Here is a 26,554-nt window from a genome sequence, read left to right as displayed (position 1 = left end):
TGCAAGATACCTGGGGAGTTGGGGTTTGGTGTATCTATTGGCTTAGTAAGCTTCTGAACCCCCTTGTTCTCTGGGATGCGAACTCAACCCCCACTCCCAAATGGATTACTAATGAGGAAATGGGCTGAAATGTTGGAATTTTTTTGCCTCTTTGGTGTTTAAAATTAAACAGAAAATATACACAAAATAATAATTAGAAATATAAAATATGCCCTCTTTCTCAGCCCTAACTCTTCAGATCATGAAGCATTGCTGTCAAAGAGATTACGTTATTGTATTAGTACACTGTGACTCTCTATATATTCTATGTATATCTTGCACCAAGACCCACTCAACACAAGGAGGCTAGTTATTGCTGCTCCAACTTGTCTTTAAGGGGGCATTCTAACTTACAACAGCTGGCTGTGGCTTCTAACGGGATACTACTCCAGCTGTGACTTGGTGTAGCAGAGCAAAGGTCCATTTCACCTCCAATGCTGGGTTGGAAATGGTGGTTGGCATAAAAGTTGGCTCCACCAGTATAACACCAGCTCAGAATTCCTTTCAACTGGCAAAATTATCAACTTGGCAGTTACTGAGAGACTCTGGCTCCTTTGTGCCACTCAGGCAACAAAGAGGCAGGAGCAAGGGCAGAGAATCTGGCCCACTGCTTCAGCTAGAGCTTCCTCAATATAACCAAGAGGGAACTGCTAACAAAGTGTTCTCTGCAAGGAATTTTAGAACTTGCTCCCTCCACGTTGGTCTGTCAGATCATCAGTTTAACCTTCCAAGTAATTCACAATGTCCATCTTTTTTCCTTCTTTGTGAAGGCTGTTGAGGTGGATGTGGATCGAGGTGGATATATTTGTGGACAGTTCTTTATCTGTTTTATGTTGTAATTATAACTGGTGGAAGAGGTACCCAGGACCACTGGATGGACACCTATAGATAGCCTTAGAAAACTGAATTAATAAAAATAAATACATCTGAAACAATGTTCTGCCTCTAATTTCTGAGGCCTTTTCATAGAATCATAGAATATCAGGGCTGGAAGGGACCTCAGTAGGTCATCTAGTCCAACCCCCTGCTCAAAGCAGGACCAATCCCCAACTAAACCATCCCAGCCAGGGCTTTGGAAAGCCTGACCTTAAAAACCTCTAAGGAAAGAGATTTCACCACCTCCCTAGGTAACCCATTCCAGCGCTTCACCACCCTCCTAGTGAAAAAGTTTTTCCTAATATCCAACCTAAACCTCCCCCACTGCAACTTGAGACCATTTCTCCTTGTTCTGTCATCTGGTACCACTGAGAACAGTCTATTTAAGGGGGCATTTTGTTATCTTTGAATTTCATTGGGGGCACAAAAGCAGTGAAATTAGTTGCTTGTTATGCAGTTATGTTACCTAAGTGTAACTATATATGTGGGAAATATATGACAATAATATCTTCTGAACTTTGCCCAAATAGATAATGCATTTTATTGCTAACTTGACATTTTCCTTCTATGTTCCTATATCTGAGAGAAATGTCTGACATTCTTGTAGAAAAATGACACAAGTCAACACATATTTTCTTATTTTTGTGAAAGAATTTAATGATGAGAAAGTAATGTAGAGTGAAGAAAGCGAAGCAATATCAGGTGTTCCATTGTTAGGACCATCTGTTCTGATTTGTCTCCTGATATATACTGTTACTTAGATTGCAGCATTATTTCTCTTTTAGTGAATAGATTGAAACAACAATTACTTGCAGCTGTATGAGAAAATAGGGACTTTCTAAATGCTGTGCTTTATATAGAAAGACTATGTTGGTGCTTAATTCTGAGCTGACTCAATTATTTCAAGTGGAAAAGTATAAAAAAATAATGAAAGGTGTCTAAACTTTCTGTGGGCACAAGTATTTCATTACTAGATTTTTTTTTATCTTTGGCTGAAATAACTAAATACATCCAGTAGGATTCCATTTATGTAAATTGAGTGAGGGATGTGAAATTTCTTCAGACATGAGACAGCTTTTCTTGTAAGTGAAAAAGATGCCTGGAAAACCACAGCTATCTGAATGTAGATTAGAAGGTTTCTATTCTAATGCAATGAACATTCTTCATGGCTGGAGACAGATGAGGATAAGTAGGCTGTGGCCACCAGAGAGAAGAGGATCAGGAGGAATTTCACACAGCTAGAAGATTCCATTCGATACCAGGTGCTCAACCTGGAAACAGTGGAAGATACCTTTCAAGATTTAGCTGATTCAAGGGAATGGAGAGATGTGCAGGACATACCTGTGGATGGCAGCTAGGCCCAACCTGTAAGAAAACCAAGCTTACCCACAAAGAGTTCTCTAGTAATCCAAGGAAGACCAACTATCCTTGTTGGGGATTCAATACTCAGAAGAATCAAAAGAACATTCTACAAGGACAAGCAGACAACTTGGCAGGGTTCTGTCTTGCCAGATTGAAGATACGAGATGTCACTCTAAGATTGGATAGGCTTCTGAAGTCAATGGGCAGGGATTTATGATTGTTCTACTAATAATTAATAATACTGCATAGCGGGTTGTCTTGCAGAGAATAGATGATTTCAGAGAACTTGGAAGCATGAGAGCCTTCCTGTCCGCAAGTAAAGGAAGACAAGGCACAAGATTCTGGAAGTGGACCACTAGCTAGGTAAGTGGTATAGGGTGGAAGGTTTTGGTTTTGTGGAACTTTGGTCCACCTTCTGTAAGGAGAGGAGGCTGTATAATTTGGATGGCTTTGACATCAGTAGAAGGGGAAACAGTCTCCTCAGGGACAGATTGATTGAGGTAGTTAAGAGTGAATTAAACTTGATAGCAAAAGGGAGAATAAAAAGAGGGATGATACGAGCACTTATTTAGCACAGGTTGGAACCTTTTGATCTGCAGCAAAGATCACAGACTGTTTTAGCTCACAGAGTGACTGATAGCAATACTAGCCTGTCATCCTCTACATGGACCAGCCATTAGAGGGGGATGAGACAAACATTTTGCTAGTTGTTTTCACAGAGATTTGCTGACAGCAGAGGAATGGTGAGACTTGGGAATCTTGGGTTGCATTCTGGGCTCATAGAGGGAGTATTCTCTAGTGGATGCAGACCCCTTCTGTCTCTGTTCCCGAGAAGTTCAACCTCTTTTGCCCTTGCCTCTTCTCATCAATCTCCTCATCCTAACCCCCTCCCCATCACCCATTGCCCAGCTCCTCATCCCAATTTTAACCTCCTTGCCCAACCAGGTTCAGTCTACCCTTCTGGGCTCTTCATTCAAGTTCTAGTTTTCCCCCAGCTTCCAAGGCCCTCCACCCCCAATTCTGGTTCCCTCCTACCTCTCTTGCCCAGTCTTCTTGCTGTTGTAAGAAATATTTTCAAAGAGTTGCATAGCAGTTTTAGATATGACTCCCATAACAGTTAGCGTGAGTATGCTAACAAAATTCTACATAGTCCTTTGAAAAAACAGCTTATTTTTATTATAATTTTGTAGCTAAGATCCTTTTATTTCTCAACAAGCATCTACAATGGCAGTTCAATGATTTTTGGGTTTGTTCATCCTGATTTTTGAGAAAAAGTATTGAAGACATGGATTTGGGTTGGGGCACGTTGCATGTTGCAACCTGAAGTATCCAAGTAAATATAGTGGTGTCTATCTTTCCCCACTAGTTCAAGCTAAACATGTAAAACTGGTTGCATTATTAAATAATGCCTCTGTACAGATTCAAATGTATTATATACCTTTAGACTGTGGTTCTCCATTCTGGGCTGTATGTACTGTACCACAAGAGAATGCCAAACCCTCAGATGGAGTATCCACAGCAACATAAATCCAGAGCATCATGTAGCAGTTTCATTTAGATCCTGAGTGTGCTGGAAAACTGGTGGATTGAGCAGAAGCAATGGTAGCTGCTGAACATGCATGTATTGATTCAGTATGATCACTGACTCACTGCTCAGCAACTCGGTCATCGTTCCATTAAAATTGATTTTTGTACATATTTTTGCCCGCGACTGCACACAGCAATCTCACTTCAAGGGAGGTGTGGTGGAAATATAACTATATATGAAAGAATAAATTGTTTCTGAAAGGATATTAATGCAAGATTTCCTGTATTTTTAGTGTTTATATTATTTAGGAATGGATAACAGCCACCGGTGCTGTAACTTGGAGGGGGAGAGACAGAGGGCCAGCGCCCTCCCACTTTTTAACAAAAGAAACATAAGCACAGAAATCATGTCTCCCGCAGATTTCCCCCCCACACCAGAATAATAGATTCTGCTGCAATTACACTTTCGCCCACCAGGTGCTGCTGTGGTGCCAGACGAGAGGACAGCGGGCTCACCGCTAGAGCAGCCATCCACAAAGAGGGAGGGGACACTTTGGCATTGGACCCCTCCCCCACTTCTACAAATGTTCTGGCGCCCTTGCTGAAAGCAACCCTAACTCCATGTTGAAATGTTTTTGTGTCAGTGTTTCCTTTGTTGTTGTGTGTGTTTTAGTGGAAGTAGAGAATTATTACTCCAGTGAGCACATGAACAGAACCTAAATGAGTTTGATTCTTTTTTATTAAGTAAATATTGTTAAATAGGAATGTTTAAATTGTTACTCAGGGAAGAGATTAGAGAATTCAGTATTTAAATACAAAAAAAAATATTCCATCTAATGAGGAAATCAAGCTGAATTTTTGCTTCTTATAGTGACAGAAGAGAATAAGAGAATTTCCTGTAAGGAGACTTTTTAGATATAGTGCACCAATATTTTCTTCAAAAGCAGGGGATCTTAAACTGAAGAGTGCAACCACCATGCCCATCTCATGTTCCTAAAGTGGAAAGTAGTCATGACAGGGTCCCAGTATGGCTTTAAGGAAGTTGCATTATTAAAAAGGTTGAGAACCACTGCTCCAAATCATCTTTATTAGCATCACAAATAACCTGGACAGTATGGTGCACAGTTGGAGTTTACCCATATATAAAGTGGACAGTACTGATGGGAAATGTACATTCAAATTTAGCTCTATGAGAATGTGATCTTTTACTGAAGAAGAGAGAAATTGCAATGGCAATTTGTTTCCCGGTGCTATAACTAGTGTTCCTTCTAATTTATCCCACACATCTGCGGAATGAATTTTGTTATGTACACCAGTATGGAGGCGATGTGTGACACATCACCTCCATATTGGTGCACATATCAAAATTCATGTGGCAGGGGTGAGGGGTTCAGAGTGTGAGAGGGGGTTCAGGGCTGGGGCAGAGGGTTGGGGTGTGTGTGTGGGGGGGTGAGGGCTCTGGCTGGGGGTGCGGGCTCTGGGGTGGGGCCAGGGATGAGGGGTTTGGGTGCAGGCTGCCCCGGGGCTGTGACGGGACGAGAGGACTCCCCCCAGCTCTCTCTCTCTCTCTCCTTCCCCACGGCCGCGGCAGGTCCGGGCCGGGGCTGGGTTGGGGCCGGGGGAGGGTGTGCGTCTCTCCTGGCCATGGCACATCTGTGGCTGGGCTGGGTTGGGTCCAGGGATGGGGAAAAGGAATCTCTCCCAGATGCAGCCCTGAGCGCCTGCGCGGTTGTGCATCTTAGAGGCAACTTAGGCTATAACCCCATCCTGGGCAAATCATACTGACCTCAGATAGAGACCTGAGTAACAGTCTCTCTCTTACAGTTTGGCAACATTTGTATAGCTTGTCATGCCAGTCAAATATTGAAGCAAATTAAAGTGGAATGAAAAGTATGTGTGCTGGGCTGGACAAGAAGATGCATTAAAAACATTAGGGGCAGAAGCAAAGAGGAGGTGAGCCCCTGCAAGTAAAAGATTGGACAGCCAGATGTGATGTGTGAGGAGTAGACTTAGGGACGAGAGGGAGAGTCGTCATTGCTTGTGGCTGGGACCTACTTTGACATCTTGTCCTGGGCCCAATAAATCCTGGCTCAGGCCTTAGATAATTGTGTTTTATATTGACTTCTGTTGTCTCCAGGCCAAATAACCAATTCATGCCCTTATCTATGGTGACTTTAGTTGGATAACTATAACCACACAAAAAAATAAAATAGGAACAATCAAGTTGGCGCAGTGAGTCCTTGTTTACAAGCTACAGTGCAGCACGTTTCATTCTTTTGTTGAGTCTGTAATTTGAGCTGTACCTGACTGACATGTCTTTTAGAATTCTGTCAGTCCAGAATGTCCCAGATAAAGGTGTAGTAACCACACACACAGTTGCTTTACTTCTTAAAGCTCTATATACCTCAGCTTCATCAAAGAAAAAAGTATTCTCTCATCCGTAGTAAAATCCATTCATTGTCAAGTGCTGTGCTATAAGTGAAAAAGGGTATGGTGAAAAATGTAAAAATAATTCATGGTGTCAATATTTAATGCAGCACGTAACCTATACTGGTGACATTATCAATATCTACACTTAGAAGTTTGAGGTTGCTAAATTACATTGTTAACTACAGGAACCCAATGAAACAATATAAAACCTGTGAAAATTTCCCAAAATAAGTTAATATTACTTTCACTTTTTCACCGTGTTGAACAGAATTGCATAACTTTCACAAACTAAATTTTGCCGCCCTTTTTTTTTTTTTTTTAAAGGAAGGAGTGTGAATTTGGGAAGGTAATAGTTCATTTTTCCTAATATCAGTGGGAATAAATCCATACTTTAACTGCATCACACAATCTTAACTATGGAGTTGTTGTAATTAATGCCTCTGTTATGCATATGTATTGTATTCTACTAATATGGTATATGTAATATATTGATATAATCCACATACAAGCTAAATATACACAGCAGGTTGAATGTTTAAAAACAATAAAATAAATACAATTCTGGCTCTATTTTATCAATAAGTTAAAATTGTCCAGCGATAAACATAGTTTGTGTCAAACTTCAATTTTATTCTAACCCTGGGTATTGGACATTTTAGTCTCTATGTTAGCTTGATTTTGAGTCTCTCAAGGGCACATATGTTCAGGAGTATACTGAAGAAAAATGTTGAAAATATCTTTGTATTTTCATTTTATATCTCACTCTTTTTCTTTCTCAAACTTTTGGTAGAAATATATGTCCGCCTCTGTTATTAATCTGACACTCTTTGACTATTGAATAGTAGACTATTACACTGCATTGCTTTTTTTTTTTTTTTTTTTTTTAACTGAAGAAAGCAGCAACCGTCTCTGTACTGAAGAATTTGAAGGATATAGGGAAGAATACATTATGGAGGAAATTATAGGAGAGGGTTGTGGCAAAAAGAAAGATTAATATGGCCTTAAATATGCTCCTGTCTCCTAGTGGGCAATACAATATGTTCTATGGAAAAAAAAAACTTGGAAATGAAAATTGCTGAACATGCATTTTGTATCACTTAACAAGCTGTGTGGCTGGTGATATACAAAACTAACTATAGGACTGTCATCAACTGCCAAATGGTCTGTCTTAAATATAGTAGCCAGCCATGTAGTTTAGTTAGAGATGTCCATAGAAACTATCTGAAAAGAATAGTAACAAGGCAGAGAGTAGCCATCTGGTAAAAATATGAAAGCATGCTCTGCTTTTGTATTCCCAATGTAATGGTGACTTCCTTTTATTTCCAAGGTCAAAAACCTTTTTGTCCCTCCCAGATTTAAAATCTCTTACTGTTTTGTAGTGTCATTATCTGTGTTACTACTTAGGTAATACAGCATTTTACCTGCATACAGTACTTGGAAAGAAGAAGCAATGTTGCCTTTGATCGTATCTGTGCAAGTGACCTGTTGCATAACATCTCCACATGCTGAAGTATCTGTCATGACCAGAATAACTTACACCAGTATAATACTGTAGCTAGGTGGGACACTGACTCATCCGATTTCTCTTATTTTATCCTTTTTTTCTCCTGTAGGCATTTATTACATGGTATATTTTGATGGACTGTGAAATACCTGATAGCTAAAATGTTACATTATTTGCCAGTAGGCAGGTGTATCCGAAAAGGGTTGAAAACCACAACTAAGCTATCTTGGCATGCTTATATCACCTTTCATCTAAGTTATGAAGTGCGTAAGGGTTTGCAGAACTTGGTGGTTATTTATAAAGTGTTCTTTTCCGAATGTGATGTACAATAATTCCTAAAATGTTTAAAAAACTAAAACATAATAGGATAATTAGGTAATAAAATTGCCCACATAAAGCTAAATTTGAAGAAAATAAAACTGGTTTTCCTCCTTTTCTGGTCTATTGTTTATCTTGGAGATTTGTACTGTGAGGAGTGAATCTTTGTGGGCCCTTGCAGGTTTTGAAGGTTTAAAAGCTTCCTTTTAGATATAAAATGTCTCTTTGATCATTGGTAATGCTCAAAGATTTTTAAATTAAGTGAGGCATTAAAGTGTCTTCAAATTGTGCAGCTAGGGAATCCAAGATGGTAGCTGTAGTGTACTGGTAAATAAGGCAAAATAATTTTTTAGTTCTTTTTTAAACAAATACAAGTAATAATCACTCCAGAATATGTGTGATACCATAACCAGGGAACTTCTAATGCAGTGGAAGAACTCAGGTATTGGCTAAGTACCTTGTTTGGTGTACACCATCCATATTTTAGATAACAGTTGCCCCTTTTCACTGCCTCACAAGTTGATTTATAGCTGTAGTTTGGTGGAGCAACAACGATATCACAAAAATAGTTTGAGTGTATAATGGTGAATATCTCCAGTCCCTCCTCCTTAAAGCTACCACTTTATTTTCCTTTACAAAGATGTCATTTGTAATATAAATTGATTATGTATCTTAGCTACTTCTATGGCCCTCATTACCATAATATCTCACAATCTTTAATGTAGTTAAACTCAAAACACCCCTGCGAGGAAGGAAAGTGCTGTTATTCCCATTTTACATACAGGAAACTGAGGCACAGAGACATTGTAATTTGCCTAGGGTCACACAGGCAGTCTCTGACAGAGCAAGAATTAAGCCTAGGTGTCTCAGGTCCCAGGTTAGAATCATTCTAATTCTCTGTTGTACATAGCTGCCTGTGGGGTTTGCTACTTGCCACCAGATAGAGGAATGATGTTTACTATATTTTTGGAGTTATTAAATATGCATTTGTTAGATTGAATGTAGGGGGGTGGGTGGGGGAGGTTCCTTCTTGTCACATGGCTTTGATTGAAGCATGTCAACAGCAATAGTCCAGGAAACCATAACATTTGATTAAAAGTGCCCACTGTGATTACATACCTTCATGTGGAAGGAAATACAGTTTTATTTTGCAACTGTGATTACTTTGGATCTGTCTTACAGTCACAGGTGACATTTCTCTTGCAGTCAATCGTTTAAGCAAGGACTGTAGATTGGGCCCCAAATGTAGCTAATGACTTGTGTGTGGCAGAGAACGCAACAGTGTACATTAGTAAAGGCAAACTCAGTTATATACAGTATTTCCTGTTGACACCAAAGAAATGCTTTATGAAGTTCTAACTTCATGTGCCTTTTATTTACCAAGTTATTTTCATGTTTTTCCCTTTCTACTCACTGTGCATCTTGAGCTGCTAGAGAAGAAGTTTTTGAAGTCAACCTTAGCCAACCATTGCAATAGATATTGTCTATTCTAAGTATAGGGGAAAGTGTGTTATCTAAGTGATTGAAAACTGTTGGGGAAAGCTGGCTTTTTTTAAATTGTTATCATAGAATATACTGTGGAAATATCCTAGAGAAAAAAATCTTGGCACTCTCTTGGCTGTTGCTCCAATACTGTTATCTTGCAATGTTGGTATTTCCGCGGGAGCATATGGAAAATTAGTCTGGAAAAATCACCTGAACCTAGTGTAGGGGGCTTCTTCCTCAACACACCCATGCAGTCGATGGAGCTGAAAAATTTAAGTATTATCTCAGACTTGCCTCCTCCTCTAGTGAATTTGGGCCAAAGTTGTCTCTTAAACGCAAAGACATGTTGGCAAAGGACTCAGATTCTTTTCTTGTTAGCTCAGAGAAGTAAGCTTTAGCTTGGATGGAATTATCCCAGTCTACATAACTTACAATCAGGACAAATTCAAAGTTGTTCATTTTACCTACTGCTAGACAGAAACTTGCTTTCCTTGCTCTTCTGTTTTGCTCTGTTCACTTAAACTGTTAGCAAAGCACTCCTTATGTCCTATTCCAAATACAAATACTTATAGATGAGAAAATTAAAATAAACAAAAATAAACTTCCAAAACAATTTGGCACCATACAGTCATTATGTATTGCACTTTTGCCTAACCTGGTCCCTGATTAGGAAGTTGTTATATGATTAAAGCCCTCATGTTCTAATTGTGCATATGAAAATATGGATGCATGACTGTCTTTAAATAGATGGACAAAGTGGGTGAGGTAATACCTAAAGAAGAACTCTGTAAAGCTTGAAAGCTTGTCTTTTTCACCAACAGAAGTTGGTCCAATCAAAGATATTATCTCACCCACCATGTCTCTCTCATATCCTGGGACTCTCACAGATATAATACCACTGCAAACTTTAAACAGATGCAAAATCCCAGACTTGTAATAATGTAGCTCATATATCATTGCTCCAAACCTTATAGGTATTTTATATTTTCTCACTAGTTCTTGTGTTTCTAATTTTAACAGGATGATGAAGTAGTACTTCAGTGTGTTGCCAACATTCAGAAAGAACAACGAAAGTTCTGCCTGGCAGCTGAGGGACTTGGGAATCGCCTGTGCTTTTTGGAACCAACTTCAGAAGCTAAAGTAAGAATTACTTCAATAAATGCTCTCAGCTGGGGTAATTGATGAATATTAATCTAGCAAATTGCTATGAATAAATTTAACTGTATACCCTTTAATATATAGTATATAAATATAAACTATTGAGGAAATATTTTTCTAGTTCACTGAGATTTGCTAAATTTGTATATTGGCAAGTCAGACCTTTTGCTGCCAACTGCCTTTTTAATGGAAAGGGAATTGCATGGCTGAAGCATCATCGTATAGTCAGGAGGCAAAATTTTGGGACAGTACAAGGCATGCTATAGTTTTTTAGATGCTATTCACCACTTTCAAATCTGTTACTGTAACTATACTGAAATTTATGATGTAGTTTGAAAATTCACCTTCCGGAATTGTTTACTAATCAAAGTTTAATAATGAACTTCTTCCTACTACGACTTCTGTCTCTACCGTCCTAATATACTGGACTGGCACGGCCAGAAGCACCATCTCCTCTTAGTGATTGCCGTTAAGTGCTGCTTCCTGTAAGGCTGGCTCAGCAGATCAGAAGCCCCGCAGACAATCACTGGCCCCTGGAAGAGAATTATACAGTAACTGAAAGTGTTTTAAGTTGGTGGATGAAAAACAGACAACGGGGAAACAATATGAGGAAAGGCAAAAGAGACAGGCACAGGGGAGAGCTAATGAGAAGAGTTTGGGGTGGGGAAAGAAGATATGGTGATAGAAAATAGGAAAGATGGATTAAACAGAAGGGAGTTAAGGGAAAGAAAAGATGATGTGGAGGAATACCTCTTATTGTCCTTTGCATCTTTTTGTCTTCCAATATGTTGCACGTTTCAACTCATTTCTCGTCTCTTCCTTCTTCCTATTTTCTTATCTTTTTGTTTTTAGAATTGTATCTGTCTGAATCTTCCCTAATGAAACTTTGTCAACCCAGAGATTATGAACATGTTAAGCACACAGTGGATCAATATGAAAGGTCCTGGCCTCTAACCCCAAGGGGAAAAGTCACAATGTTGTTTCATTTGCATTTCTTTGCATCCCAACAGTTGAATCACAATGTTTTTCCTCATGTGTAGTATTACAGATCTGTAATAGTTTTCACAAATGCGTCAATTAAAACTGCTAGCCTGCTTTAATAATGGGCTTCTCTCAGAATTCCATGCTACTATGGAGTTTAAGTTGTGCCTGACTCTGCATAGGCTTTCTCTCCTATCATCATCATCATCTATTTTTGTATCTATTAATTGGCAATTCAAAATGCAGCATGATATGTCTAACAATAATGACCCATTCAATCTTTGAGGACACCAATCAAGATTTGAGGACACCAATATGTCAGTCACTCACCCTGGACTCAGGAAAAAGAATAGAATCTGTAACTGCACAGGACCCAGTGAAACTACAGCAGTTTTAGGGCCCTAGAAGACTCTAGTCTAAAATCTTTATGTGGTTGTTGGAGGAAAACCAAATAGAAAATAAGACCAAGACCATTTGTGCAATGGTATCACCATTACACAGGATCAAAAATTCCTGTTGGTCTTGACGCTTTGCAGGGACACCATCTTTACAAAGAGATCCTAAAGATGATTCATTGATAGATGGAAATAAAAGAAGTTCTGTATATACTTTAACAGACCAGTGATAGCAATTACATTTTTAAACACATTCTTATTTTCTTTTTTTAAGAAAAGAAAATGGGTTGGTGTTTCTGAAACATGCTAGATCACGCTCAGTGGAAACTGAAATCCTCAGCCTTAGTCAACATTTTTTATACAGTATGTGCATTTTTTAAAAAGAAAGGGAAATTTTCATTTTATAGTCCTTATTTTCTAAATAATATATCAATGTCTAAAGTTTCTCGTGCCATCCCCATATATCTGACCTGCTTTGAACAATTGCTGGTTACAAAGCAGTCCAGTTTTGTGGTGAACACTCAGGACTGGATGTCAGGAGTCTGAAATCAGGCCATTTACCTTTTTGTTTGTGTCATACAATCTGTAAAATGGGGATAATGGCCTCCCTACATAGGTTCCTCTCCAATTATATAGCTGAAAAAAATCCACTGACAGTTTCTTCTGTCATGAAGAATGCTAGCAGATTTCAAGCCCCATCTTCTATCTAAATGACCAAATAAATTTCTTTTAGTGTTGCACAATACAGCAGATGTAAGGGATCTGCAGCCTTGGGACTTACCATAGACAGTTGAAGGTGACTTTCAATACCGATTTATATCATACGCTTTTTATTACAACCTATAGACTCAAAGCCCACCCCACAGTGACTGCACAGAAGCTTGTTTATTTTTTTCATTTCTTGTTTTGTGAAGCTTTTTTAAAAATAATACCTACTTGTTTCTTTTATATACCTGGTATATTTAAATCTATCTTTTGATTGTTAGTTGTGGATTCTATTTTAGGGGCGAAAATGTAATGAGAAATTGTTTACTGTTTAAAGTCAGTTTAGTGCTATGGGCTGAAGAATTCTCAGATAGCTTCCATTGATTTCACTGGAGAGGATTTTTTTCCTAAAGCTTTACATTTTAAATAAATTTCTCGTAGAAGTGGAAACAAACCTCAGTCCATAAAATAAATAACGATTACGCTGTATATTAGAAGCATATCTAGCACCATCACTCAGGACTGGCTTGAGCGTTCTAGGCTCTGCTCCTTTAAGGTGAGGAGGGAAAAGTTTCTCAGTCCCTGCTTTCCTTTACAAATTGCCTCCATTTTCTTTTTCCTTCCAACCTTCTTCTCTGCCTCATTCTTTAAGGACAAAATCCTGCCCCCCACCCTCCACTCCCAAAATCAATATAAAAACTCCTATTGATTCCACGGGGCTGAAGTTTCACTCCATATCTTTGCTGTTTTCCCAGACTTTTATGAAGGAGTGAGTTAGGAGAAAGCAAAGTTGTTAGTGCTGGAGGCTTTTAGTTCAGCTTGTGTGTGTGTGTGTGTGTGTGTGTCTGTGTGTGTGTGTGTGTGTGTGTGTGTGTGTGTGTGTGTGTGTGTTAGAGTTGATTGGAAAACTGAATTTTCATGCTATAGAAAATTCCTACATTTCCAAATTTGATGAAAAGTCAATCTTGAAATGACCTTACCAGAACGTTTTCATAATGTAAAACTTTCATTCTGATAATGTGAAAACATAATCTAATACAAAATATTAAATATAATATTATGTAATAGTCAAAATGAAATGAAACACAGTGGGAAAGTCAGAATGAAATGAAACAAGAAAGTCAAAATAAAATACTGCATTTTGATTTTGAATAGTTTTTAAATGGTTCCGGCAAAAATGTCATTGAAATTGTCTTATTCCTGCTAAACATTTCAATTTTGATGAAACCATATTTTCTGATGGGAAAACTGTTCAATCAATTTTTGGACCAGTTTTAATATTTACACCAAAAATGTATATTGAATTAAAATTCAATGATGTGTGTATCAATATATGTATAATGTTTTTAGATGCATGTAGAACATAGGATGAGAACATTTTAGAAATCCTAGAACCAGTGACACTGTGCTTAATGTGATAGTAGCAGAATGAGTGAGGAAGCTTTCTGATCCACTGAAAAGTAATGGCCCATGGTCAAGGGTGGGGAACTAACTACAGTATGCCGTAAATTGCAGTTTTCCCTTCACCCTCGGGCCCCATCTTGACCATAGATTTTCATGGGTCCTCAAAGTCAGATTATTTTTTTCTTTTTAGTAAATCAGAAAGCTCCCCCCACCCCCTTCTGCTGCAGAACCCTCATTTCAGTATGTGTCACTAAATAGTGTCCAGCCACAAGATCGGATGTCTTTCCATTCCTGTGCCACTGGAACAGAAAAATAAAATAAAATTGTACACTCATTCTTTATTCCCAGAATGAGGAGCACCAGCTTCATGGTTAAATTTACATCTACCTTGGATGCATCATGAGGAATACATATCTAAATAGCCTATAAGAGAAGGAGAGAGTGAGTCACTGCAAAACTTTCTTAGTAGCTTAATGACGAGAAAAGAAAACTCTCTAATCTCCTGGCCAGCAGCTGCTACAGTAATCTTTCTTGTAAAATGCTGAGACAGAAAGACTGTAATATAGAATAGCCCTCCTGCTCAAGAGACATTAGAACTCAATAAGCACATCAGATGCTATATTCCTTTAGAAGTTATTCAAAACTCTTCCCGTTGCACTGTATTGATTCTCCAAGAGTGTATAATAATTGCAGTTAATTTTAACTTGTCACACTACTGTGTTAGTTTAGCAATACCTGGAGGTGTGCGCAGCCCCTGTTGTACTTCCTGAAGGTGTTTGTGAATAATTGTGAATTAACTGTATCTGGGCTTGCAGGTATTTCCTCTATTACCACTTCACCTCACTCAAAACATTTTTAGGATATCTGCATTTCAAGCTGGTGGAAGTTATGCATGTAAATATAATCCCTTACATGTTTTGACACTTAAAATTTAGAAAAAAATAATTAACCAGAAGTGAAAAATTTCTGGAATGTTTATAGAAAACAACCAAAGCAGCAGAACTATTAGACAATATGAGCTAACTATATTATATCATTTCAGTGTAGCTGTTCTTTGCTTCTAAACTGATGTAAAGCTATAGTATTTCAGTGCAGAGAAGCCAACTGATTTAAGAAATAACACCTATTATAAAAAAACCCTGCATTTGCAATGCACCAATGTCTTTTCTCCCTGTAGAAAAATGGATTGAATTCCTAGTAACAAATAAATGTAAACCTCAGTCTCAAGGGCAAAACACAATAATTTTCATATCTGTTAAAGATAAACCCACTAAATCAATAATCTGCTGGGCACCAGCTTTGACTGTGGGTTAGCAGCTTGACTGGTAAGCATAGCAGACCTTCTACAAGATTCTCACTTTAGGCACAATGTCTGAAGTTTTATTATGCAGGGGACTGCTTGCATTGCATTCAAATCATAATCTAGAAGGAGCTGAGGAGGCTAGTTAACTATTTTTCTCTTAATGTGATCCACCACAGAATTTAGCCGCAATACATTAGAAATAGTTGCATCTGCATAGGCCAAACTATATAGCTCCCAGCTTCCATTTATTCCTATTTCTGCCACAAGTTAAGACAGGAGGTCCGAGAAGATAATTTTATGAAGGAGTCTCAGGAAGCCAGTTTCATGTGAAAAAGGAAGTTTAACATATGAACCCAGACAGACAGGAAGAAATGAAAGAATAAAGGAGCATGAAGTGATATAATGTGTCCGCTGAGGAGAAGAATAGTTACAGGACAGCTGTGACCCAAACTTCAATCTGTAATCATTGCATGCTCACCTGTTTAAAAAAAAACCCTAAAAAACCCAGTCCATTACTTTTGGTGTGTATACACATAGCAAGATTCTGAGAGTCGGAGAATGTGATGTCTTAGAATGTAAGAATAATTTAAACCCTGTCCTTTCTGGACTGGTTTCTGTCTATTTCTGGCATAGTATTTTCTAGGCAGGTGAACTGAGATACAGTTGAATGTACTTTTCATTGAGTAAACCACCCTCACGCTCTCAGTCCCTAGCTATTTTTCCAGCTGCACTTCCTGGTCTCATGACTTTGATTGTCCAAAGCCACATCCAGCTTCAGTCTGGCTTTGGTTCATACATTTGGAAGGAAAGGATAAGCTGCAAATCAAATTAAACAATTATGACGATAAATGCAAAACTCAAACTTCAAAATTTTATAAATGAAACCGTTGTTCATAAATGTTTATAACATAGAAACGTGACCCTGAAATATTACAGCATCTTTGTAGTTATCCTCCCCTCAAGCTATTAATATTCCTTTTGCAACTCTGCTAGTATGCTGCTGCTACTCATATTAAGAATACCAATAACACATGATGATTTTTTATTTAGAGACAATTGTAGTCTTTCTGCTCATTACTTGTCTATGGCATATACTTTATATGCAAAACTGTACCATTTCCATGCTGTCCAGTAGTTTGTTCCTAGCCTGAAAAATGTCCCATAGTGCATTTAGAAGCAGATACTACACATTTGTTGTACCTCAGAAATCCTCACAGTCCAGCTCCATGCTCGCAAAACACTAATAGATGCTATTTTTGTTATCCTTAGCAGTTTGTTTTCCCTTGGACCACTTTTTCATGAAACTATTATATGCATCACAAGTAACTGTTTATTTCTTTGTTGAAGATATAGAGATGGGCACTGTAACGAAGTCAGGCTGGCAGCTGCAATAGAGTGGTCCTGTCCGGTTCCGGGTTGTGGGCAGGCGTGAGCCCATCCACAACTAATGGCCCCTCCCCTAGCCTATGGGGAGGAGCAACTGAGCCTGGGACTCAAATAGGTGCGGGGAACAACAAAGCTAAAGAGAGAGGGGGAGGAGACACAAGCTGCTGTAAGGCTAGTGGCAGCAGGGAGATAGGCTTCTCTAGGGTGAGCTGCTGCTCTCTTCTCTACAGGGGAAACAACCAAAGCTGATTTCAGAGTAGCAGCCGTGTTAGTCTGTATCCGCAAAAAGAACAGGAGTACTTGTGGCACCTTAGCGACTTGGGCTGTAGCCCACGAAAGCTTATGCTCTAATAAATTTGTTAGTCTCTAAGTAACCAAAGCTGAGTGTCTGTTTAGGGGAAGGACTGACACCCCGGGGCCTACAACAGGACAATGCTCTCCCCTCCGCCCCCGTCCAGCGAGGGGGCAGGGAAAGTTATTCCCCCTTTTTTGTGTTTATAAATTGGTTTATTTTTGTTTGCTGGAGCAGCACTTCTTGGGCCTACCCTGCGTTCTACTTTGAAAATACTGATAAGAAAATACAGAGGGGGAAGACAAACACTATACAGAGAGCGGCTGATTTATCCCAGGACCTCCCCTTCCCCCCCTCCACCCCGCCAGAGGGGGGAGTGCTAAATCCAGCAGGACAGAGGAGGTGCCTTGCCACAGCACTTATTACAAATGGAGATCCAAACACCACCTAAACTGGTGGAAGCTGAGATCCAGATCTGAACTTTATGATTGGCTCCAAAATCATAGTAGGCCAACCCTAAAACAAACAAGCCCTGGATATGAACATGTTTCAACTTTGTTAAACTCAGATCCAGATGTGAACTTTGTCTCAGTCCCATCTCTCCTTCTTTGCGATCAGTGCAGTCTTGACTGACTGGCTGGCTGGGACACTTTCATTAAGGGAAAACTTTCCTAAAGCTTATTCAAATTAATCTCCCTTGTGAGGTTTAATTTCCATCAATGTCACTCTTGGTGCAGCACGCAAAACTTACCACAGTGTTGATGAGACTGAAGAAATGTGTCTTGCACCTCTGACTCAAGTATGGGTTCCTTTGAAAGTTTTTCTGGTGGTTTTGTCCTATGTCCTATTAAAGCGGTTGTGTGCTTGACTGGCCCAGGACTGGTGGAATCTGTATTCTGCTTTAGAGGTGGCCATTACTTGGTGGTTACAAATGTGCTCAGCTGTATAATGTTTGTAAAGTATTTTGAGTTCTCAGAATAAAAAAATATTAAGTACTGCTAAATGCAACAAAATCTGGCCCCTTTCCTACTATTATTTATTTAATCGTCTTTCCTCCTCTAACTACTGCCACTCCCCTCCCGCCACACGCAATTACTCTAGCTAATGTATGGCTCATATCAAGTTAATCATACTACCTCTCATATCAGCTCTGACTCACTGGTACACTGCATCCTGCCATGATGTGTTGCAGATTGGCTTCAAAACATTGATGACAGATTAAAATATAGTGATTTGATCTGGATTCAGTCAGTTCTTTTTGGGTAAGCAAATAAATAAAATTCTTCTAAAATTTCAGTCTCCAAAGTTCTTTTGAACAGTTTCTGTTCAATGTTATCTTAACACCTCATTCTGAAAAACAAGGTGTATCCAGTGTGCAGAGTGTTGGAGATGATAACTATTTGCATTGCTTGGAAGGTCTGATTGAAAATACTGTTAAAACTAAATATTCAAGTCTCGGAGAAAATATAACTCCCTCTAGGTAGCTCTGTTCCCTGTGTATTTTAAATTACTTTGCACATCTATTACTATATAGGTTTCCTGCATCAAACCTGCCATACAGTTCATCTTGGTTTTGCATGGAAATTTTCTCTTGCTAGATTAGCCTCTAACTAGGACCACATATATAAGGTATATTTCTGAATTTATATATGGAACCCCAAGCAATTCATATGGGTTTTGGGGAGAGATTCCTCTCCACTTTGTAATTTTCTTTGACATATTGAGACTCGGTCAGTGTAGTCTATCCTGTTTGTTACCACAGTATGCTTATTATACATTGCTTTCCCACCACCTCTTTTAAATGTTCTTTAAAATAAAATGGCATGTATTTTCAAGTTCAGAGGTACCACTTGAAATTTCCCAACATTGCTGCTGCTTATAGGTATTGTCTGTCCAATCCTTTATTCCCATTTCAGGCCCCAATAGCCAAAAGAAGGGGGCAAATAATTTGTCCTGTAGCTACATCACAAGTTCATAAAAGTACAAAATTGTAATTGCACCCACGATATGAATCTGTTTACTTAACACCTAATCCAAAACTCCCTCTATATTCTGATGAGATAAAAAAGCATACAAGGTTTAAATCTTGGCATCTGTTCTCCCTTCGATGTGCTATTCATCTTTTAATATTAATAGGAGTTGCATGTATGCTGTTACAGGTTTCACTCACCACAGATGGCACCTCCTCCTGGCCATCCTGGGGATTAACTCAGCTAAAGTGCCACACCTCTTTCTGTTCTTTCCCCTATCGTCGTCTCATCCTGCAGAACCTTCTCACTTCAGGAACTGCAGCCTTCTCTTCATGACTCAGCCCTCTGGCTGGGTCACCATATATATTCTCCTTCCAGGATGGTGTAACAAAGTCTTTCCAGGACAAACCGTTCCAGACAGTCCGCTGTCCTCTGCCTGGCCTGTGCCATGTTCCCCAGTGGCTGGTAGGGGAACCTAGGCTCATCTTCTACTCTGGGTCTCAGCTCAGAGGCCCTCTGATTAGCAGCCAAGGTCTGCACTGCTATTCCATGCTGCTATTCCCCAGAGCTTTTTTCTACCTTCCTGGTTTCTCCCCTCTTTGGGTTTGCCAGGCTCCCAACTCCCTCCTCCCAGGGAGCAACTGTGGACTACCTGCTATAGTCCCAACACACCTCCCTCCTCCCAGGGAGTGACTGCAGCCTGCCTTCCTGCGCCTCTGTTGCCAGCTTCCAGGCTTATATAGGCCCTGTCTATCCCTGCCCAGCTGAGCCTCGTGTCTAATTAATCAATGCCTGCTCCCTGGCTCCCCCTCCAGGTGCAGCCTGGAGAGTGAATTGGGCCTAATTTACTTCTCAGGGTCAGTGTGGGGAGTACACCCCATCGCACGTGCTTTGAAGGGAGATTGGACCTTTTAATTGTTTATATTGAAAGTAGGGGAGTTCTTATGGTATGCTGTTGTAATCCTATAAAAACAACTGTTGGCTATACGGTACTAAGACCTGTATCTCTAGCTGTCGTTACTCCCTCCAGTATTTATGTCCTTTATATAGTCTTCCAGAGAAAGAGGTGACCCTTACAGGTTGCACTGTTCAATGTGAGGCTGAGATCCTATGCCTTTCTTTGAGAGATGGACCCTATGAATTTTTACTGTGGGTTTGCTGGCACTCCATGTGTCTGAGACTGGAAGATTTTTCACTAGCAGTGTCTTTTGGTCTGCACCTGCACTTCCTCCTGTGCCAAACTGAAGGCATAAGGGTTGGCATGGTTCCTTTCTACCGCTTATGATCAGAGATGGAACCCCTCAGTGTCCACAAGCTTTGCTAGCATTCCTGCTGTAATTTAAGTTTTTACTGTAACAATTTTTGTTGGGTAGGTAGTTTTAAAATAGTTGGTATAATATAGGGTTATTTCTCTTTCCCTTGTTACCCCCACCATTTGGGGCACCTACTATGCCCAAGATCCCAAACTTCAAATCCTGCCTGACCTAACGCTGGGTTTTCCCAGTTAGTGATTCCCATGAGAGTTGTCCTTATTATCTCAGGAAATCACACATTCCCACTAAGTGTAAGGTCCATTGTTATTTCCCTCCTTGAATTCAACAATCTCCTGAGTTCTGGCTCTGTAGACACTTGATGGAGCTTTCCATGAGGCCTAGTCCAACCCTGGGCCTTCTGGCTCGCAACACATCAACCACAGTGTGATGGGGTGTTCACCCTACACAAGCCCTGAAAAGGTTCAGGTTGCTCAGATACAGGCCAATTAACCTTTTAGGCCACACCTGGGGGAGAGTCACACTTGGTGGAAAAACTCTGCAGTCACTCCCTGGAGAAGAGACAAGGAGGAGGAGTTGTCTTAGGGGGAAGTAAGCCCTGGAATCCTTGGCAAGAAACCCAGAGGGAATGAAATAGTCACCGGGTTCAGAGGAAGCTCCAGTAATAATCCAGGTGGGTCCCAGAAGATAGGGAAGAAAGAAAAGAAAGAGCTCAGGGAAACAGCAACAAGGTCGGAAGTTGAGCAGACCTTAGGTACTGGGCATGTGATCCATATGCTGGAACCTGGAGTAGTGAGCTGTCTGTGTCACCCCACCAGCCACTGGGGAAGTGGCATCGTCTGGTCAGTGAAATGGAAAACTGCCTGAGACAGTTTGTCTAGTGGTACTTTGATACTCCAGGACGGGAGGAGTATAGTGACCTGGCTGGAAGGCCAAGTCATGAAGAGTGAGTACCCTGAATTCAGAAAAAGATCACAGGGCGAGCCACTGAAGGGAGAGGCTGTCAGATCAGTCAAGAGCTAATCCCCGGATGAGCCACAAAGAGGCGCCCTAGGGAGAGAAAACAATGATCACCTCCATCAATGGTACCACACCACAAGAAAGATGACTCAGTTGTACTAATACTCTCTGCCCAACCCAAGTCTGCATTGTCAGTTCCACCCAGAGACAGATGCCCTCCCCTCCATCCATTAGGCTGGGATATACCATTCACCGATTCTAATCGATAGTATCCATAGAGGTTCCTATACTGATGAAGAGTTACATGCTGGTTCTGTCTACAAGCTGTGGCATAGAAGCATCTACACCATCAATGTGTTGTTCACTGGTCTTCCACTAGCCCTGGAATCAAAAGACAAACAGTACTGTTGGCTCAGCACATGGAATTAGAGGATTCATATTCCTCTGACTAGATGGAGACTGAGGGTATGTCTACACTGCAATTAGATGCCTGTGGCTGGCCTGTGCCAGCTGACTCAGGCTAAGGGGCTGTTTAATTGTGTTGTAGACATTCAGGGTCAGGCTGCAGACTGAGCTCTGGGACCCTCCCACCTCACAAGGTCCTAGAGCCCGGGCTGCAGCCCAAGCCCAAAGGTCTACATTAAACAGCCCCTTAGCTCAAGCTCCATGAGCCTGAGTCAGCTGGCACAGGCCAGCTGTGGGTTTTTAATTGCTGTGTAAACATACCCTTAGACAGCAGTGCCTCTGATAGTTCTGAGGCATGAGATGAATCCTGATAAGAGCTCTACAGTCTCCTAGGCACTCTCTCAATCCTGCACAGCATATTACTGCACCTGGGGCCAGCGGTACCCTCCAAGGACACACCATCCATGTCCATATCCTCCCACCCACTGACCATATTGGTGCTCCTAGATTCCTCACTTCAGGTCTCCAGACTATCGGGAACCAGAGTGAGAGTTCACACAGCTATCACCTGTCAGGGATAAGGCTCAGTCCCTGAAAGAATGTTAGGAGGAAGCAGAACAGTTGGACCCACCCAATCCACCAGCAGCACTTTCTACCACACCTTCTGATGAGGCACAGGACTCACCACCCGATGGTTATAGATAGTTTCAAGACCTCCTAAAGAGCATTGCAGAGGCTCTCATGAATCCCCTGGAAGAGATGCAGGACCCTACCCACAAACATCTAGACATCCTCCAGACTACAGGATCTAGCAAGATGGTACTCCCCATCAGTGAGGCCATATTAGAACCTGCTGACGCAATTTGGCATACCCTAGCCGTCTGCACTCCAGTTCCTAAACAGACAGAGAAAAAGTTCTTTGTATCATCAAAAGGGGCAGAATATTTATTCTCTCACCCCAGCTTCAACTATCTACTGGTCCAAGTTTTCACCAAATGCAACAGGTTGCACCAGCCTAGGTCCATTCCTTCAGACAAGGATGCCAAGAGATTAGATCTCTTTGGCAGAAAGAATCTCTCATCTACCAGTTTACAATTGTGCATAGCAAATTATGAGGCACTAGTGTTGAAGTATGGCTTTATTAACTATAACAAATGGTCTGAATATGCTAATAAGTTGTCACAAGAGCTCAGGCCTCAATTCTAGGCCATCCAGGATGAAGGGAAGCTGATAGCCAGATCATCTCTCCAAGTCGTGTTGGACGCAGCAGACATGGCTTCCTGTTCCATGACAACGTCAAGGGTCATGAGATGGGCTTTATGGCTGTACTCCTTGGGGGTTCCCTAGGAGGTCCTGGTGACAGTAGATACCTTCCCTTTGAGGGCAATAATCTGTTCAGTGAGAAAATGGATTAGTCATGGCAAACCCTTTAGGACTCTTGCACTCCTACTCCTTGAGGCAACACATCCCAGCTCCTGGGGGAAAGCACTCCAAATTCTCTCCTCATAGGCACCATCCTGCTGCCCAGACCTTGCACTGTGAAAGGCGATAGGAGCCCTCCTAGGAAGTGCCAAAGAATTCAACGCAACAGACATAATGCCCTGCTGCTGTTCCTTCCTCAATCCTAGCCTCCCTCCAAAAAATCATTTTGGTGGGACTCTCGAGAGCTGCCAACCAGTCTCTAAAGTGCCAGATATACTCCCCACACTCTTCAGTGGCTGCCTGGCCTGTTTCCAACCAATGCAGGAGAATTCTCAAACAAAAAGTGGTCTCCCTGATCCAGTTAGAGCCTCTGCCTCCTCAAAACAGAGGGAAGTGCTTCTATTCCAGATAATTCTTTGTCCCCTCAAAAGAAGGGAGTCTGGAGACCCATCGTGGACTTTAGACAGCTAAAGAACTTCATAGGTCATGCAAGTTTCAGGATGACCACCCTGCCCTAGATAATCCCCTGCCTAAACAAAAGACTGGTTTGCAGCTCTCTGTTTGAAGGATGCCTATTTCCATATAGATATTTGTCCAGTGTCCACAAGGTTCCTGTGCTTCGCAGAGGATCTGGAAGATTTTCAATATGGAGTTCTCCCCTTCGGTCTCTCAATGGCCCAGAGTGTTCAGTGGTAGCAGCATACTGGCATCACCAGGGCAGACAAGTATTTCTTTACCCTGTTGAGGCCAGTCATATCAGGAAGTACAGACTGTGGTCCTTTCCCTGCTAAACCTAGTGACATTCACTTTAATCTCCACACAGGTTATATAATTTATCAGAGGGACTATGAACGCTTCAGACTATGAATGTTTTGGCCAAAGCTTACCTACCACAGACAGATTCCTTGTGATGAGGGATCTCATCACCCAACTTCAACTGAGCCCCCCGATGACTGTCTGATCCTGTCTAGTCCTTCTAGGCCATATGACTTCCTACACCTACATGACATTCTATGTGAGGCTCCATCTCCAGTGCCCCCAGGCATGGTGGAGAATGGTCTATGATACAAGCCAACAAATGAGTCTCGATTCCTCAGAGTGTCCTAATATCACTCACCTGGTGGGAAACCAAAGAGACTGTGTGCATTGGAGTTCCTTTTGTTCCCCACCACTGCCACAAAGAAACTAGCTATGGACATCTCCCAACTGGACTGGGGAGTGCACCTGGATAAACATCTAGCTCAAGGCTCTTGGACTCAGCAGGAATCCAAGCTGCACGTCAGTCTCCTCAAACTTAAAGCAGTTCATGAAGCTTGGAAGAAATTTTTACCCCCCCCCCCAGTATCAAGACCTACACCTGCCTAGGACCTGAACCTGGCACTGCCAGCCCTTATGAATCTATTTGAGGCTTTGGGGCCCCTATGGTGGATCTCCCTTACACAGCGGATTTTTCCTTACATAAGGATAAGGTTTCTTTGATATTGCATCCCAGTTTCAGGATTTCAGTATTTACATTTATTGTGTTTAAAATCTAAGGTATAGTAATGAAAAATCTGTTGCCAAACTCTTGTGTGTGTTCTTGTTCATGGAGAACAAAGGAGGCAATGTCAGTGGAGAGAAAATCGCTAATTTATCTTACTGGCTTCTGACAAGTCTTGTATTTTGTTTTTAAAGCAGCCTACAATAAGCCAGGTTTCTCCTTTATTTTTATGGCTATTTATGGTAATTTTGTAGGTGTTAAATGTGAACTTTTATCATTTTTTTGTGTGCTAAAATGTTTATTTTATAAAGAAAATGTTAAGCCTGAATATCAAAATATATAATGGTCTCTATGATAGTAATGGTCTACCATGTACTGTATATCTCAATTTTGTTGTTATGAGACCCGGTATGTATGAAGTTGCACATATAACTTGTGGTTCCTGATAATTTAGCTGGGTATAGAGGAATTGTCATAATGTTCAGACAACTATAAGGAGTCATTTAGCCAGTAAAGTATGTTGACCGGAGATGAGTTGTTTAGTTTATTCTGGTTTACAATGAGGCATTTTGAAGCGATGAATGGGCATGCGATTTTGTGGTCTTTGATAACTCAGTTGGGAGAAGGTTTGATGTCTATTAGAGAAGTGCTAATCACTTATTGTTTACATTCAGAAGGGTTTTCTACACTGCGGAACTTAAAAACATCTGCCCTGCTTCTCTCTGCCAAGAGTTTTTGACAACAGTACCGCTAGCTGATTATTCAAATTGATCACAGCTATATGCGTTTTTCCTTTTTAAACCAAATTATGTTGCAACATAATATGCACTGTTTAAAACAACATGCACTGACTTAATATTGGCCTTAGTGAAAAATGAATAGGTTGACGTATTTGGGTTTGGTTTTTTTACTATTGATAAATGTGTAAGTTTTCACAGTGACTGACCACTTCTCTGCCCAAGGAGCTTAAAAACTAATTCAGTAATAATAAACAGAACAGTTTATATGCAGAAAGGAATAGAAAATACTGCATTTCACTACTAAAGCTTTTGAATCTATTTTTTTTTTCAGTGTTTTTTCCATTTTGGTTTGAAATCTTCTCTGGCACACTTACAGATATACAAATTCAAAAAAGGATAATTAGTCCAACTGAATTTAATCATGTGCATAATAAAAAAAAGCATTTAGCTGGAGACTGTAGGGCAAGAGATGGAGAGGCTGACTTAGAGGCATACTTCATAGCTGAAGCCGCATTATTACATCTGCATATAAAAGATCTGGAAAATCAATCCTGAATAGGGATAATGGGCACTGTTTGACTTCTGCTTTATGCACCTGATGGTGCAGGATAAATGATGATGACTTGTGTGCATAAAATTACTCATGTGCATGTTTGCAGGATTGAGGCTTCAAACTTTACGGCATGACCTGAAGGTCAACAACACTAGGCTCTGTTGCATGAACTCTTCTGTTCTAGTGTATAAACTCTTTTGCTGTCAAGGATGCACTGTATATACTTTTTAGTATACTTTTCTTGTCCAATAGAAAATGAAATAGGATTGCGGTTTCCCTCTATCATCATGCTGTACACGTGCATTAGTTTGGGTTTAAGATTTGTTTTCATCATCCCACTTTCGGTTGATTTTCTGTTACTTTATCAGGATACAAGTATCCATTTTGTGATGTTACTGTGAAAGAAATGCATCAGACTGCCTCTGCGCATTTGCTTGTATATTTGATGGTAATCACATCTATATTTACAACTTTACCCCCAAAAATGTTAAAAGAACATTATTAAGGTTGCAAAGTCAAGCACTCAAAATTTAGAAAATGCCTGTGTAATCTTAATTCAGCCTCCTTTTGCATAGGCATCATGAGACA

The 26,554-nt window shown here is 40.5% G+C and overlaps 1 protein-coding gene across 1 annotated transcript in view; it reads left to right on the top strand.

Moving 5' to 3' along the window:
* The window catches only part of RYR3 (ryanodine receptor 3), a 575,267-nt gene that overhangs the window by 85,151 nt on the left and 463,562 nt on the right, over positions 1-26,554 (top strand). Inside the window, exon 2 of the mRNA XM_024202042.3 lies at positions 10,562-10,681. Coding sequence (XP_024057810.2) covers positions 10,562-10,681 — 120 coding nt within the window. The remainder of the gene's footprint in view (positions 1-10,561; positions 10,682-26,554) is intronic.

This window comes from Terrapene carolina, unplaced genomic scaffold (assembly GCF_002925995.2).
Source record: "Terrapene carolina triunguis isolate 2854851 unplaced genomic scaffold, T_m_triunguis-2.0 Scaffold96, whole genome shotgun sequence".
Classification (NCBI taxonomy): domain Eukaryota; kingdom Metazoa; phylum Chordata; order Testudines; family Emydidae; genus Terrapene; species Terrapene triunguis.
The sequence above is the reverse complement of the archived record's forward strand: the minus strand, read 5'-3'. Positions and strand labels throughout refer to the sequence as shown.